The 16,879-nt window shown below is 38.0% G+C and overlaps 1 protein-coding gene across 1 annotated transcript in view; it reads right to left on the bottom strand.

Annotated features, from left to right (window-relative positions):
* LOC100545109 (exostosin-2) overlaps window positions 1–16,879 on the bottom strand; it is a 43,886-nt gene that overhangs the window by 2,742 nt on the left and 24,265 nt on the right. Inside the window, exon 8 of the mRNA XM_010711396.1 lies at window positions 7,316–7,447. Within this exon, the coding sequence (XP_010709698.1) occupies window positions 7,316–7,447 (132 nt within the window). The remainder of the gene's footprint in view (window positions 1–7,315; window positions 7,448–16,879) is intronic.

Below are 16,879 nucleotides of genomic sequence, written 5' to 3'. Positions count from 1 at the left end.
TAAGCATCTCTCAAGTGCCATTAAGAGCCAACCCCCTGCTGCCTGCCTGAAGAGTGTGTCTACAGTCTGAGACCTATTGACCCCGCTTTCTGCAGGAAATCGGGCAAATTCAAGCCTCCATAATTTACTAAAGTCTTCCAGATTTCTCTTTGGGAAAAGCAAACCATGCAGGCAATTAATTCAACAGCAATCTAATTAAATCTCCATTATGGCAGCAAAGTATGAAATGGATAATGACACAGGGATGGGTTTTCCTAGTCGTTGATCAAGAAACCAAGGGTGAAAAAACATTTGCTCCAGACCCCTCTTTATTAACACTCATGATGGAAATTCATAGGAACTTTCACTCTCAGAAAGAAGAGCAAGCAGCAGCATTGGACTGATTATCCATCACCTCTCCTTGACAAAGTGCTGACATTCAACTATGGATAAGACAATCCTTCACTCTTGCCCTCCCAGCTAATATAATTAGAGGAGCCAGGATAATGAATCTAAGATTAATAGGTTGTTTGCTGTGAATCATTTTTATGGGCAAAACAGATCAAGTTCAAACACCAGCTTCCTTAGAGTAATTTCATGTCACTTAGGTTTGACAGCCCTTTGCAGATCACATGAACAGCCAAAGTGGTGGGACCTGAATAACAGCAAGAACTCTGAGATGGCTTAATGCTGGGGAGAGAGGAGATTTCAGGCATGGATAAGTATTACAAGGAAGGATTCAGGCTACTGCAGTTGTGCATGCATACTTGTATCTTAGAAATAAAGCAAGAACTTCCCAGACATCTTTTAGTGGGAAAAATCAGCAACAGCAGTTTAGAATGAAATTTCACTGTGACCATGAACAAGACAGTGGGTTTTCCTCCCTACGTATTTTATTTTCAATAACCACATTTAGTTCTTGTTTTAGTCAACATATTATAGAAATCATACAGCTTGAATGACTACAATTCTCAGTTAAAAGCACAGAGGTAATGGCAATAGAATGCTGAACTTATACAATAGCTAAGTAGTCTGTCTATACATCTAAGTAAAGCAGAGATGCATCCCATGCTGATGTAAGGCTTTTTCAGCTGGGTTGTTCAGACTATCAATCCTAACCTCAATGTGGTTTCAATTATGAATCACTAGACCAAAAAGGCCTTGATTTATTCTATTTTTCTCCAATTATTCATGATAAGCTTTTATTGAATACTTTGAGAAAGTATTTCATCATGCTTCCCATCCTCGAGTGGTCATAGGGCAAAACCAAAGGAATTAACCTCTCTCCTTCTCTGGAGCCAACCACAGCACTTATGCTCCGCAGAATCACAAGTCAAGTTGCATGCCCAACATTTCACATTCTGATGAAGATTACAAACCTTCCCCAAAACCATTTCAGCTATGAGGCACACAGGAGTTCCTATCTATTCCTACTTGAGTGATGAAATGTGATACCGTCTGAATCACAGATTACAAATGCCAAAATATATCATGCGACTATAATGCTAAGTTATTCAGCATCATTTTTTGTTTAGCTGCTTAAATTTTATCAACTGTCTGAGCCCTTCTGACACTGAATCTATTGGCTGAACACATCTTCTGACATAAAAACTTAACTTCAGGTTCATTTCTTCAACACTTTAATTGTAATAATGTGCTAAAGGAATACATTTTCAGTGACAAGAATTATCAAGAATAAAGTTTGCATTCATGCTTTCAATAAGGCAGGCAAGTTGAAGAATCAAAGGGTGACAAAGATGATTAGAGGGCTGGAGCATCTCTCCTTTGAAGAAAGGTTGAGGGAGTTAGGCTTGTTCAGCCTGGAGAAAAAGCAGCTCCAGGGAGACCTCACTGTGGCCTTCCAGTACTCAAAGGGAGCTTATAAACAGTAGAGAGACTTTTTACACGATTTAATAATAATAATACAAGAGAGAATAATCCTTAATTAAAATAAGGGAAATTTAGATAAGACGTTTGGAAGAAATTCTTTAACTCAGAGGGGGGTGAAGTGCTGGCACAGGCTGCCCAGAGAGCTGTGGATTCTCCATACCTGGAGGTGTTCAAGGCCAGGTTGGATGGCACCCTGGGCATTTCTCACTTACAGGTAAATAAGTTTTATAAAAGTGTATATTAATATTTGGTTAATGTTGTGAAGATGACAAGTGATACTAGGATGTTAGTACAACTATAATATTGGCATCATCTGGAGATGAACTATAACATACTGGTCAAAGAGCTTAAAAATAGTTTTATCATTTAGAAAGTGTGATCTGCCTGGTAATTGGACAGAGCCCACAAATGAACATCCAGCGTAGGATTTGCTAAAGGAATGGCATTTGTTGCACAAAGTTAACTTGTCTATTTGTTTTAGTTTAAGCCAAACAATGGTTCTGTTTCCTGTCTCACTGGGAAAAACTAAATCTAGTATGTTTAATAGTATGTGAAGCATGGTGATATTCTCAAGTGATTTATTAAAGTCCGATCTATATCACCCAAGGTCAAAACTCAAAGGCAGCCACTTACAAACAAAACCTAATGTTTTATAGGCCTATGTTATAAACAGGCTTAAAAGAATTTCAGCAAAAGCAACTAAATAAAAACTGGAAAAAACTCATCTGATCCATTTTCCAGAAATCCATGTATGCTAGGAAGTTATGAAGTACAGTAAAAGGAGAATTTAAATAATCACAAATAGCTAGTTTGTGAAGTGAAAAAGTAATTTACTCCCATTAGTGCACAACAAAGTTCTTAGTTGAAGATAACAGATCATGTCTCAAATCCACATCATTAGTTCTAATCCAGCCCAAATTGGTAACAATCAGAATGAACAGCATATAAGTCGCCATTTTTTGGCTTGTTTGAACATAATAGATTGCTGCTACCCAATGGATAATGGCTGGACCAACCAATACAAAACACCACTTGCCCTCTCCTCACTAGAAGGCAAAAACATAGTGTATTGCTATTGAAACTAGTATTTCATTATGTATCAGCACGTTATACACTTATACACTGCTCTTCCACTTCCTCAACAGTATGAGTAGGAAACTACAAGTAAGAAAATCATCCACTTTTCTTTAGAAAAGGACATCAGCCTTCAGTCAAATGATATGAACACGTAAAACTGTTTGGATCCCATTGCTCACTCAATGTATTAAGTATGCAATTAACCGCACATGCATTTATCTTCTGTGTACCTTATATCCCCTTCTGCTAGAAAAACACCCTCGTGCACTGCTGCTGTGCCCACACGGTGGTGAAGATTCTCAAGCAACAGTCTCACTAACATTTTGAGCCAATATAAGCCGAACTGGTGCCAAAAAAAGCAGCCTTCCAGACACCCACTCCCTCCTTTGTTCCTCCCCATCTTTCTTTTATTTTGCTGGGTAAGTTTTACAGAACGAAACAGATTTCAGTTAATTCACCACAAGTGATTTGGAAAATTCAAGAAGGTGGTAGCACAGGGAGAAGAAATCATCATCCAAATGTGGAAGAATGCAGGACTGCTTCTTTTGGTAACAGTATCTGCCTAGAGCAGTTTGGAGTGTTTGGATGACTACAGATTCAATACAAGGTGGTGGGCTGGTGTTTCTTTGTGCTGAGAAAGGATGATCATCTGCGGGTAAACTTACACGCAGACCTAGCTATGAGCATGGCTCATTGATTTTAAATGCATGAACATCACTTTCATGCTGACTGTCCAAGTTAACAGCCATCCCCTCAGATAAAAACACCAATGTAATTTTGTTGAAAAGAGAATGTAATGATTATTACATTTGTGGATGTTCTAATTCCTGATACCAGTCATCAGTCAAGGTAAAGCAAAGAGAAAGTCTTCAGAAAGCAGTTGCAAGTTCTTAACAGTCCTACTTTGCAAACAATGTCAAACTTGAGGCAGCCCTTTGTGAATGATGCACAGCTTCATCTTTATAGCTACTGTAGTTCCAGACCTAATCAAGTATATCAGGCCCCCCGAGAACCGTTTGTCTATCATACTTACAGGCTAACTCAAAATAGGCTTAATTCTACTGCACTAGAATAAAAACAATAAAAGGTCAGTAATATATAAAATCATAGGAAATAGACTGAAATTAGATGACGAATCTTAAAACAGGCAAAATCATGAGTTTGCAACAGCTCAACAAAATACAGAGCATAATACATACCTTGGACAGTTATGAGCTACTCTAAAGCAGAAATGCTTTCACTGCTTTATTTTACATCTGAAGCAGTTGGAACAAACGTGCAGCAAAATAAATAACAACGAAGGCATTTTACTGAGCTCTAGCTCTCCATTAGTTTTCAGGACTCTTTCTGCTAGAAAGCAGTCATTCTCCTAGCAATTAAGCACACGTGACAATTAATACAAGCCATTTCGTCTAAATATTTCATAACCAAAACTATGCTGTCATTTTCAAAACCTTATTGCTTTGAGCTCCGTTAACAGCCGTGTACTGATTAGAGGAACCTCTAACTGAAGCAAGCCTGTTGCATTAAAATTGTGATTGCACCCTCTGCACCTCCTGCTAATCTGCCGACAGCTTTTACACACTCTTTCTGCAACTCTGCATTCTATTCCTATCTAAACCATGTAATGGGAACAAGAGAATACATACAAGCACTACATTTAATCCTTACTAACCACAACACCATGGTGAACAACAAGGAGAGCTAGAGAACTGCATACTGAGCCAGCCTAGTTCAAAGGGAAAAAATAAATGACAAGTTCTGGAGGTACAGTTCTGGCCAATAACACAAGAATTTTTGGCACTGAGTTACTTGCACATTTCACTGTGATATTAACGTTAACATGCAGGTGCTTCAACAGTTACCTATATCCTGACCCTGCGGCCAATGTGAAATAACTTCTCTTTAAATGTTTCAGTCTTGGAGTTTATCTAGAGATGAATATGGCAGTTTTCTTGCAAATAAGGAACACATTCAAGTCATCTTTAGTTATTTTGTCTTCTTATTAGAGTTTGAGAATACAGTTAACATCTTCGACTACCCCAAAAGTACACATGTACCCGCTTTCCAACAATCATTTTTCATCCAGACTAACTAGAGATTACAACAGTGCTATGAGTCCACATTAGGCACAAATTTAGATGAGAAACACACTTGGGCTCAAGTAGATCCTTTTTTCTGCAATGAGCAGAATTTTGACAATTGAATACCACAATTATTTTCTAAAATGTTCTACAAGATCTCCACAACTTATTAAGTTTACTGGCAGATATTGTATATATCATGACCTTCCAAACTGCCTGAATTTAGAGTCCCAGAGAATATACACCTTTATAGATTTATACATACACTGCAATACATTCTCACCTCAAAGAGATAAACATAATATATTCAACTAAAAAATAATCTCAAAAATAGGCTGGAAAAGGCTCCAGTTATTCAATTCCACGGAAAGAACGTGGTTCAAGACCCAACGGCATTAGTTGGCTAAAAAAAGAAAACCACCACAAAAAGAGCCTGATAAAATGAAATTTTCATGCATGCTCAGAGCAGCTATCAAAAAACACAGTTAAAGATATCACAGGGTTGTGTACTTCTGTTCTACAAATTTAACTGCATTTGAACCATTCCCGATCTGAATTCTATTTTCTTTAACTGACCCTGTGAGAAAGGGTCACAGGCACTCTGTGCTGCTGGCTAATATGGAGTTTACGCAGCCCATAAAGGAACTTTTTTATGATGGTTCTGTTTCATATTGAAGCGAGAAAAGTATTCATGCACATATTAAGCAATTTTCATAGACTAGGATAAATATAAAATTCTTTCAACTAAGACATAAAATCACGAAGGAACTGACCATGCATGGCACAAGACTCGTGATACGAGGTGTTAAACTCCAATATGCTGGACAAATTCCAGCCTGTCTAATTGCAGTCAGCCCTCTAACTTTTCTTAGCCATTGCATATTGATAAAACATTCCTGCTTACTCCCTGTGCTGCCCTAGCATGACACTGCTGTTACGTGTTCCACCACAGCTTCAGTGCTCTGCTCTACACGTTGCTCTGTCTGTGGCAATAAACCTGCCTAAGAAAACCTCTATGTTGAAAAACTAAGTATGAATGTCTTTTTTCAAAGTATGTATTTAAGAAGGATTGAAAAAGCCTGCTTGTTGCCCAGACACAAGTATAACTTCTCCAGAAATTGAACGGTTTCTAGAACAGAAGAGAACCGTAAGAGGTTTTTGTATTCCTTTTAAAGCCTCCCTAAGGATATTCTCTTCATTTTACTAGAAGCTTCACGATGTTTGACCTGATAGCATAATCTGAAGGTGTTAAGATACTTTGACTCCCCATTTATAGAACACATTCTTCTTCTGCAGCTAATTTGTTGCTTAAGAACTGGCAATTGTCACATTTGTTCTCAAGTCAGTGACAAAAGCAGACCAATGCCTTTGGCTAGGCAGCAGAAATTTGACTTCTAGCCCTTGGTAACAACTGTTCACACTCAATCAGCCTGAGGAGTCCGAAGTAAAACACGCTACTCCTGAGCACTCCTACACAGCTTCCAGAGAGACTCTCTCTAACCTGTCATAAAGAGAGACAGTTAACAAGTTTGTTTTTATTACTAACACAAAACTATTTTTTTATATTTTGACATGGAGAAAATTAACTGATTATGAGTGAAAATCATCTGCAGTCTTTATATGGTAAAAAATCAGAACCAGCTGCCTGGTGCAGAAGGTTAATTAATTCTCCAGCATTTGTTCTTAGCAGAGGGAGGTTCAACCAGTGAAATATTTAAAACATACAAACAAAAACAAAAACAAAAAAAACAAAAACAAAACCCCACAACCAACACCCCAACAAAACTTTGATCACCAGTTTCTGTTTGAGAGAAATTATGTAGAAAAAAAACACGGAGAAAATTGCAGGCGTAAGACTAATCAGCTATTTCAGCAGAATTACGTTAAAAACTCTTGCAAATTAAGATCTTCAGTACTTCCACTGACTATTTCCATGGCAGTTATTCAATCTTAGGAGCTCTAAACTCACTCTAAATGCGAAAGAAATACATGTGTGTACGCATGCATGGAAAATAAATAAATAAATACATAAATAAATAAATAATCAACCATGCAATTTGGAGTGCAATAGCCAAAGTTCATATTTCACAGCCAAGACATAAAACAAACTGCTAGTTATTTTGCCAGTTGTCATAAAAATATATTAACTTCATCTGTTGGAGTTACCAACACAATGCATACACAAACACACACACAGAATTATTACCAAGTCTCATACCACATACCTCTTATATGAGGAAGAAAAAGTCATTTGTTTTATGAGTGAATCAAATGAATTTACTTACCACAGCTGGGGGATCATTCCACTCTTCGTACGAAATGGCAGCATATGGATAAATTCTATCATTGATAATCTGAAGAGTAGCAAGAGCAATTGCTTTCATCGATCGAAAATATGCTTCCCAGAACCACCTTGCCTGCAAAGAGAATAAAATTTCCTACTGAACAGATCCAGCACATAATAATCAGTTCAGGCTTGACGCATACAATCTGCTCAATGTAGTCAACAAGTCAGGTGGAAATTAAATTAGGAGGCATGCTTACTCCTACTAGGATATTTCTGTAGAGCCAGAAGACTTCAAACTCAATTCCACTTCCATGTACAAGAAGACTTATGGCCAACAAAAGGAAGCAACAGCATTACTTTGCAATTGATTAATAAGAATGAAAAACCTTGCAAATCCTCAAAGAAGAAATCAGTCACTTTCACATTCTTATCATTAGTTTTCCTCTTGAAAAAACATCAAAAGCTGTTTGACCATTGAAAAGAAGTTACTGTTATACTCAATTTTTCCAAAGCAGAGGGATCCACAGTGCAGCTAAGCAGCCTAATAAAGGTATGGAGCATAAAGGGTGGAACTTAAGTCACTTTTTAACTAGATCAACTGGAGAATTTTAGTATTCATGATCTACATCAAATTAATAAATCCCCTAAACTGCCAAAAAAATTATAAAGATATATATCAAGATCTTTCATAACAGTCCATGCCCTTTGCTAGTTAATAACAAACATTCATCTGGGCTAATTCGCAACAAAGGAAGTGTAAAATGCATGCTGAAATGAAGCGTGTAATTTCCTTGTACCCAGGTACACGGGGTTTCACAGAGAAGTCATTCTCCAGCCCTGTACGGTAAGTTTAAATCTTATCCCAGTTTCCACATAAGACACAAATGTTTGAAGAAAAAGAGGGTTTCAGAATTGAAAACGCTGACTTCTCTTATTTTCTATTAGAGATAAAAACATATTTTTAAAATGCCTAGAATCATCAAATGATCCTGAAGGATCACTTCCAACCCAAAAGGAAATACGCATTGCCAATAAAAATAGTTCAAGTGTTTTGGCCCAAGAGACGTGACATTTTTCCACCTGATTTTTCTTCAGGAAACTCCAGCACCTTGAAGTGTCCAGAAAGTAATTTAATTTAAAATCTCCCTATGGTTCAGTATCAACATTTGTATCTAGATGGTAAAGCAATTAGAAGAAAACAGAGCAGAATGCAATAACTGAAGGGAAAAAAATGTACAAAGTTGGGCAAATGCTATTTTACTGTTACATATTTCTTAAACTGCAAAAAGACTCTACAAAAGGCCAGTTTTAGGCATGTGATCTGAGAATATTATTATTTAGAGTATTATATTACTGAAGGAATACCAAGCTTTTGGAGATACAGACTTGAAGATATAAGAAAACTATAGTTTTAACTATAATTATAGGTCATTTGTGTGTTTCTTTATGCAGGCTGCTGCCTTTTAATAGAAGACAAGGAGTGATACCTGCTTGTATAATTTGTGCTGCAGCATTCCTCAGCTAGAGAGCGGTGCAGAAGAAAGATAATAAGAAGAAAGAGGGAAAATGCAAAAAAATCTCTGGCCAGGATAGTGGCCCCAGTGCCCTGCTCTGTGAGGAGTCTGTAAAACAGGTTCTTCAGAATAGTTTTGGTAAATATTTAAAAAGAAAAAAAATAAATAAATCCATGTTCCAATTTTAAAAAACAGCAACAACAAATCGGACAGGAAAAGGGAGAAGCGCACTCTTGAGCACTGTCTTTATCACGAGAAGACATAAACATGCAAACGTACTGCAACAGATGATTTCAAAATTTTACTAAGGAGATAGAGGAGCGTGTCCAAAACATTGCAATTCTCTCTGCAACTCATCATCCAGAGAAAATGCAAAGCAGTTTCACTCCAGAACAGAATCACTTCTCTCTCTCTCTTCCCTTGGTAAGGCTTAGTAGCTGGGTAACAGCCTGATAGTCTGACCAAGAACACAGTTCAAAACAAATATTATGTCCGGCTGTAAGAGCAGAAGAATTAAATGAACACATTAGAATAAGTTACATCTGAACCCTTAAAATATCAAAAAGACAGTAAATAAAGCAAGCACCACATTCTAAGAAAAAAAAATATTCCTTTATTCCTGCCCCATTTCTTAAGAAAACCATATTATACACAGCTCACCAGCATGAGACTTGGAAAGAAAATAAAATATAAATTGAGAATGAAAAGTGACCAGATCAGCAAACTGAAGTAATTGAAATGCAGTAAGAATACAGATTCCAAATATCATTTTCATATGAGACAACAGCTTGAGAAAACTACTGCTATAAGCAGTGCTGATCATGAAGTGGAAAGTGTTTTATGCAGTCTTTTAATATGCAACTTTGTGAGTAGTATGCGAATGTGTATTTCACTATAATGACAACATTCCTAATCTGTTCTAAGTTTATTTGTATTGTAACTATGATTACCCAGCTTTGTAACAGTCGACTGTTTTTCCTCCTTTAGCACAACTGGGATGGATCTGATGTAGCATCTCTTTGCTGAAAGAATGTTTGTAATGTCAGGTAAGATTACACCTTTAAACCAGAAGCAATAGTGGAGAAGAGGGCAGAGGGAATTTATTTTTTATGGACTAATATTTATATAATTAATTTTTGTAAGGAGCTAGAAAAAGTTCCCACAGTTGGCTGTAATTTTTTGGAGTGTGTTTCTTTAAGGCAGAGCTCAAAACCTTCTAAGGGGATTCTAAGTCCCCAAACAGATGTTTCAGGGTCTCATTACTTCCTCCCCACCTTGTTTGCTTTTATAAAGCAGAATTGATTAACATGGTTTGCCAGTTTCTGCTGCTCAGCATGGTGAGTTGCTAAACATTTTGGGAAAGTTCTCTATTGGGAAGATGTGTGTCAATTCCATTTGAAATGTATTTTCTGCTCTACTTGGTGTGGTTGAAAAGCTTATGTTGGAATGTAATGAATACCTAGGGGGAATAAAAATCCTATGAACGCAGACAGGGATATGGGAGAGAAAAACAAGAAAAGCAGCACTGAGATCTGTTCCTGCTTCCTATGCCAACTTTCTCAGTATTCTTACACAGTTTTTCTGAGCTGTCCATTTATCTTTCCCTCACCTGTGAATTCAGGAGGACAATAGTTACGTTCACAAGAGTAGCTTTAATATACTGGAAAATAGTTCTAAGTTTTAACAGTAACAACATGTTGATTGCTGTCAGAGCTGACCTGAAAAGGCTTAGAGAATCTTGAAGTAAATGATCCACATTTACAGATCTTGTCTTTCACACAGTATTGATTATACAGGGTCTGCAATTAAGATATGGTCAGGATGCTATTCCTTTCAACTTGACCGAAATCAACTTCTAGTTCTCTAGGAGTCTGCTTGATTTGGCTTTGGAACTTTCTGAGGAAACACCTTATGTGGGCCACAGACTTGGGGAAAATGTTAAATTTGTATACACCTAAATATTGCTCAGGTCACAAGCAAGCTAAATTATGAACAGAGATCAAACGTACTTTGTAAAACTGCCAAAACAGCACAGTTGAACATATGTTAAGCTATAGCATTTTATTCTGGGTGTATAGCTTATCTGGAATTGCAAACACGTATTTGAGAAACACAGCTTCTTTTCCCCTTCTGAATTTCTAAATAAACAGAAAATATGGGAAAGATCCAACACAAAAGATGGAAAAGTACTGTTTTCTGTAATTGTTTTACCAACATGCGGAAGAGTCAAGGGAGGGGGGTTGAACTACATGAGAGGTCCCCTCCAACCCCTACAATTCTGTGATATGGCATGACCGACTTGATAGGGAATGAGAAATACAAGACATTATTGGGTTGCCTGATGGGTTTGAAGTGACTAGCACATCATATGAGACAATAGATTCCCCATGAGACAATAGATTCCCCATGAAATTAACTCATCTGAATCTGGAGAAAATTTCACAAAGCCAAGACCACCTCACCATAGAAGCCAAAGACTGAAGGTATTGGAGACCAAACCCTCACCTCTCTTCTAGAGGTAAGATCTGCAGACCAAAGTCACAAACACAGGCATGCTCGGAAGAAGCAGCTTTAAGTTGTCTCTCTTTCCCCTTGCTTCTCGAAGGATAAAAATGCTTCCTATAATGTAGAGGTATTAATGTATCTCTACAGCCACATGTGTATACTTTGAGTAACAGTACCAACACCCGTAACAGAAACTTAGGTTAGATCTCTTCAGACTTGCAGACGGAATGAAAAATGTGGGATTTCGTCAAACAAGTTTTGTTGTCAGCTGTAGAGTTTTGTACAGGTGGAATACAAAGAGATGGAGCAGAAAATACTGAGCATACACTGATACAGGCAAGAGCTTGGGACAGAGGTATTTGCAGCTATTTTTGTAGGAGACAACAGGAAAAGAGCAACAGGCATCAAGATTGAAGCTTAATGACAGAAAGTAACATTTATTTAGTTAAGGTGTTATTTTCCTTAGAAATAAACACACTTAGGGGCCTAGCATCTCTTTATAAGCTCTTTACAAGCCAGCACAGCATCAGGTTACAGAGTCCATTCATATAATGTTTATAAGTTCTAGTGTTAATGCTACTAATGGTGCTCCAGAGTAGAGTGCAAGACAGATCAATGTAAATCTTTTGATTGGTTTGTGGAAAGAAAAACACTAGGAATAAGGAAAGGAAAGGAAAAGAATACTTTCTGTAACGTTTAGATTAAAAGGAAAAATATTCCACTAAGCAAACTTTTTAGACTTGTTTTTTTTCGCAGCCTAGGACTTGGTGGGAGTTAGAAAAGTTAGTAAACAAGAAAAAAACAAGATTCACAAAAGAGCAGTAAAAGTTAACTGCCTATAAACCACTACTTTTCTCAGCTTCTAGGTCAGGAGCCATGACACTGTAAGATTTTGCCCAGTGCAGGAATTCAGTGTTCCCAAAATGCCTTGAAAAGGTTTATGATGCTTGAAAACATAACCATTTTCATACTACCTGAAGTGACTCTACTTTAGTGTTTTCCCTTCTTGATGGCTCTTAGTGTTTCTGGTTTTCACACCGTGACCAGTTGACTTAGTGAAGTTCTGGTGAAGAGAACGTGATGTAGCTGCTGCAGTAGTTCTGGCCTTGAAAATCATATCCAGGTGATACGTGATCGTATTTTCCATCTTGGTTCTGTTAGTTACTTTCAGCCAAATGTTTCACATTCATTTGATCCTTTGCTTCTACTTCAGCATCTCAGCAGCGTGTCTAATATCCATCTTAGAGACATATTTAGATACAACTCTTTCAGACCTTTGTAAATTTGGGATTGGATAGAACCCAGCTTTATCCTTTCATTATTTGTAAAAAAAAACTTCAAACTAATAAAAATTATGTTAAGCCAAGCAATGCTTCCAAAGTAACTGACTGCTGCAGCCCACTGCCAAAATGTTTATCGGCAGCAAAAACATGCAGCACAGTCATAAAAGGCATTACAAAGAAATACCTACAGCTCTGCTGTTTATCTACCAGCTTCAGTCATGGAAGTTCAGTCACAAGAACCTTCAGGCTCCAAAGCTACACCATACTGTGAAAAATTGAATGCTTTTCAAGTTACCAAAATCTAACTAATTATTGCCCATTAAGTAAGCTATTGTAACTGCTCACATGCACTTTATACCCTTTCTGTTGTGCAGTAAGATCACCCTCAGTAAATTCGCAGATGACACCAAATTGACTGGAAGTGTGGATCTGCCTGGGGGTAGCGAGGCCATGGAGAGGGATCTGGACAGGCTGGAGAGCTGGGCTGAAGCAATGGTTCAACAAGACCAAATGCCGGGTCCTGCACTTCGGCTACAACAACCCTAGGCGACGCTACAGGCTTGGGGCGGTGTGGCTGGAGGACTGCGTAGAGGAAATGGACCTGGGGGTATTGATTGATGCTGGGCATCCTGGCTTGCATCAGAAACAGTGTTGCCAGCAGGAGCAGAGAGGTGATTGTTCCCCTGTACTCAGCACTAGTGAGGCCGCACCTCGAGTACTGCGTGCAGTTTTGGGCCCCTCACTGCAAGAAAGACATTGAGGCCCTGGAACAGGTTCAAAGGAGGGCAACAAAGCTGGTGAGGGGTCTGGAACACAGGCCTTATGAGGAGAGGCTGAAGGAGCTGGGAATGTTCAGCCTGGAGAAGAGGAGGCTCAGGGGAGACCTCATTGCTCTCTAGAACTTCCTGAAGGGAGGTTGCAGTGAGCTGGGGGTCGGCCTCTTCTCTCGTGTCATTGGTGATAGGACCAGAGGGAATGGTTTCAAGCTACGGCAGGGGAGATTCAAGCTGGACATTAGGAAGTATTACTTTTCAGAAAGGGTGGTCAGGCACTGGAATGGACTGCCCAGGGAGGTGGTGGAGTCGCTGACCCTGGGGGTGGTCAAGGAAAGACTGGATGTTGTGTTGAAGGACATGGTTTAGTGGGAGCTATTGGTAATAGGTGAACGGTTGGACTGGATGATCTCTTAGGTCTTTTCCAGCCTTGGTGATTCTATGATTCTATGATTCTATGATAGGCTACTGAGGTTCAAGATAAACTGAATTATATATTTGCCTCATAATAAAGATGCATATGAGGATAGCTGATGCTATTTAACAACCATATAGAAAGCTTGAGCTCTCACTCCCCCACTCCAGTCTGTACACTCAAGGTAAAATGGGACTGAAGAGGGAACATAAGATCTTTAGCAGGAACAAGCATTTAATGCATAGTTTTCCAAAAAAGATCTTGGGTTCTGATGGAGGACTCCAAAACCCCAAATTCACACATTTTTGTTTCCTCTTTCTGGACCACTACTTCAGTGTGTCCACAGCTGGTTCCCTGTTCCAAAAACTGGTTTGCTACTCATACGTACCACTTCTTGTATGCAGTTCTTCAGCAAAGCTGATACCAGCTGGTTCTCAACTAAAAGCAGAGACATCCTTGTTTCTTTAAACAAGTGTGTTTATTGAAACACACTCAGAAGGCTTCATACAGCTAAGAATTAGGTGGCAATGTACAGTTACTGTACAATGATAATGATAGGAATTTGAGTCTGAAATGAGTGCTTGTTTGGTAGGGCTCTCGAGAGCAATATCATACAATCAAATTCAACACGTCTAAAATAGGCTGGCTGCTCTTCCCTCTCATCAGTGTGGAAAAAAAATGGGTTCTTCTGAGAGAAAGCGAGAAGTCTGGTGCTTCAAAATACATCCTGACAACCTGTGCTTCTCCTTTTAAGTAAGAGAGGAGGACAGAAGTAAGCAACCAGGTTTAGGACAGAATATTTCCCTGAAAGTCCAGCCTTCAAAATTTATCAGAAGGCCATCATTTTCCCAGATACACACAAAGATTCGAAGTGAGAAAAAACAACAATGCATGTTTGTCAAGCATAATTTATGTGTTTCAACACTGAGTTTTGCCAAATCTCAAACTAGAGGGTTCTTCAGAAGAAAAAAAGACAACTGAGTAGTAGGACAATGCAGGGCATGTACATTTGTTTCCAGATAACTAAGGTTTGCTTGTAATGGAACATGATGTTGTTCTTTTAATATTATTCTGAATTTCCATCCCATCTTTCTACTTTTGTTTCCTAATTGTGCTTGACTCCTAAGTAAACCTCCTCAAAATATTCATCTATTTAACTCATGTAAACTATATGATATGCCTATGGAGAAATATTTGTTAATTAAGACATTCTGCAGGCTCACAAAGCAAAACATTTATATCATTATAGTCTTACACTTAAAGAAAGAGATTCTGGATGGACTGGATGGACATTTTGAGGTGCTGTTTGTCAAACGTAATTCAGTCTCAAAAAGTATCTCTTCAAAAGTAAAATAGTTTGTGTATTTAATCCCTAGATTAATACTCTCAATTGTAGTAATTTCAAGTCCTAAAACAAGCATATTTGCCTACTTCAGATACACTACGAAAAGTAGAACTAAATCTTTCCACTATCCAGATTTTATTTTATTTTATTTTATTTTTTTGAAGATGCCAATTCATAAGGGAAACAGAGGACAGAGTTCAAAATGCAAGTCTTACCCTTCGGATACCAGCCACTTGGGAGTAACTCACTTATACAGACTCTCAGTTTTATTGCTACTAAACTACTTGACAAATGCTGACTCACAGGAGCTAAGGGTAAAGGAAAATGTTAGTGCAAGAACAGATATTAATCTTAAGCTTCTTGTACTGCAGTTTCTTCAAATTTTCTTCTTCAGTGTTTTGAAAAGAATCGCTTATTACTTATAATCTATATGTAGAGAAAACAGTATATGCATATGTAAATGGTTCTCTGATGCACACTTGTTAAAGTTAAAATTTTAAGTCTTGCTTCCATACTTGCAGATAATTTATGGCTTGATTTCTACTTTTTTAAAGTTTTCATCTGCTGTTATGAATAGCAGCCTGCACTGCTTAAAATCTCATTCAAATATAAGACAGAGAATAAGTTATTCTAATAGAATGAAATGGTAACATTTTACATGGTTTTGAAATCCTACATTACTAAATAGATTTCCAATATTTCTGGTCCTAACAATAGTAACTGCATTCTAAAATAGCAAGAACGCAAAACTTAAGTAGGTAATAATACCACTCAACACTGATATTTTTCCCTCCTACCACAGATTTCTTCAGTTCAAACTTGCTTTTTGACTAAGGAGTATGTCAACCTGATGAATCTGTTAAGAAGGCAACATTGCACCAGCCAGGAAATCTGATTTTTCTGCCCTACCACCCTATAAAGCCATTGTCAAAATAAATTTCAATGATGGAATCAAGAAGTGGATATCAACGCTATGAGCAGCACAGAACCCATCCAATCTCAACTGTAGTTGGGAATACTGTTACAAAGCAGGGAGACAATCAGTAAAGAAAGGAGCAAGGGTAAAAAAAAAAGTTCAGATTAATGAAGCACTCAGAGCTTTAAAACAGCATGATGCAAAAATAACCACCATTTATTGCATTCCCTTTGGTCACAAAGAGTGTTCAGCTCTGTCCTCCTATTTACAAGTCAAGGCATGTTGGCATCACAGATATGAGGGGATAATACAGATGTTCAATTGGTTTCTAGATATCTATATAGTCATTGACAATGATGTAAAGACAATCAGTTCAGTTTCCCTTCAGTTTCCAGGATTTTGTAAGGCTCTCTAATGACTCCAATTTCAACAGGCTGTTACTGAGAAGGGGCAGGCATACCTAACCTGAGGAGCAGACAAAATGACTTGGGTGTGTATGTCATCCTTTGCCCACTCCCTGTTAACTGCATGAAACCAAACAATGGTAACTTAGGTTTATGCTACCATTGATTCTACAGCAGTCCAGAAAAGAATAGAGAACAAATATGCGTATGCAATTGTAGAGAATGTTCAACTACACAATGACCAAAATTTGGGGGCTGCAGGAATGTTTTAGCTGCGTTTCTTTACAAATGATGGACAGCTCCTGAAACTGAAAGCAATAGGTTTCTAGTCCCAGTGGTATTGCCTTCAAATATGTCTATGTTCTCAGGGTGGATCAGTTTTCCCTGCTGCAGGCATCCTGCTGAGA

The sequence above is a fragment of the Meleagris gallopavo genome, chromosome 5, assembly GCF_000146605.3.
Source record: "Meleagris gallopavo isolate NT-WF06-2002-E0010 breed Aviagen turkey brand Nicholas breeding stock chromosome 5, Turkey_5.1, whole genome shotgun sequence".
NCBI classification, from domain to species: Eukaryota; Metazoa; Chordata; class Aves; order Galliformes; family Phasianidae; genus Meleagris; species Meleagris gallopavo.
Note: the sequence above shows the minus strand (reverse complement) of the source record. Positions and strands in the feature narration are given on the sequence as shown.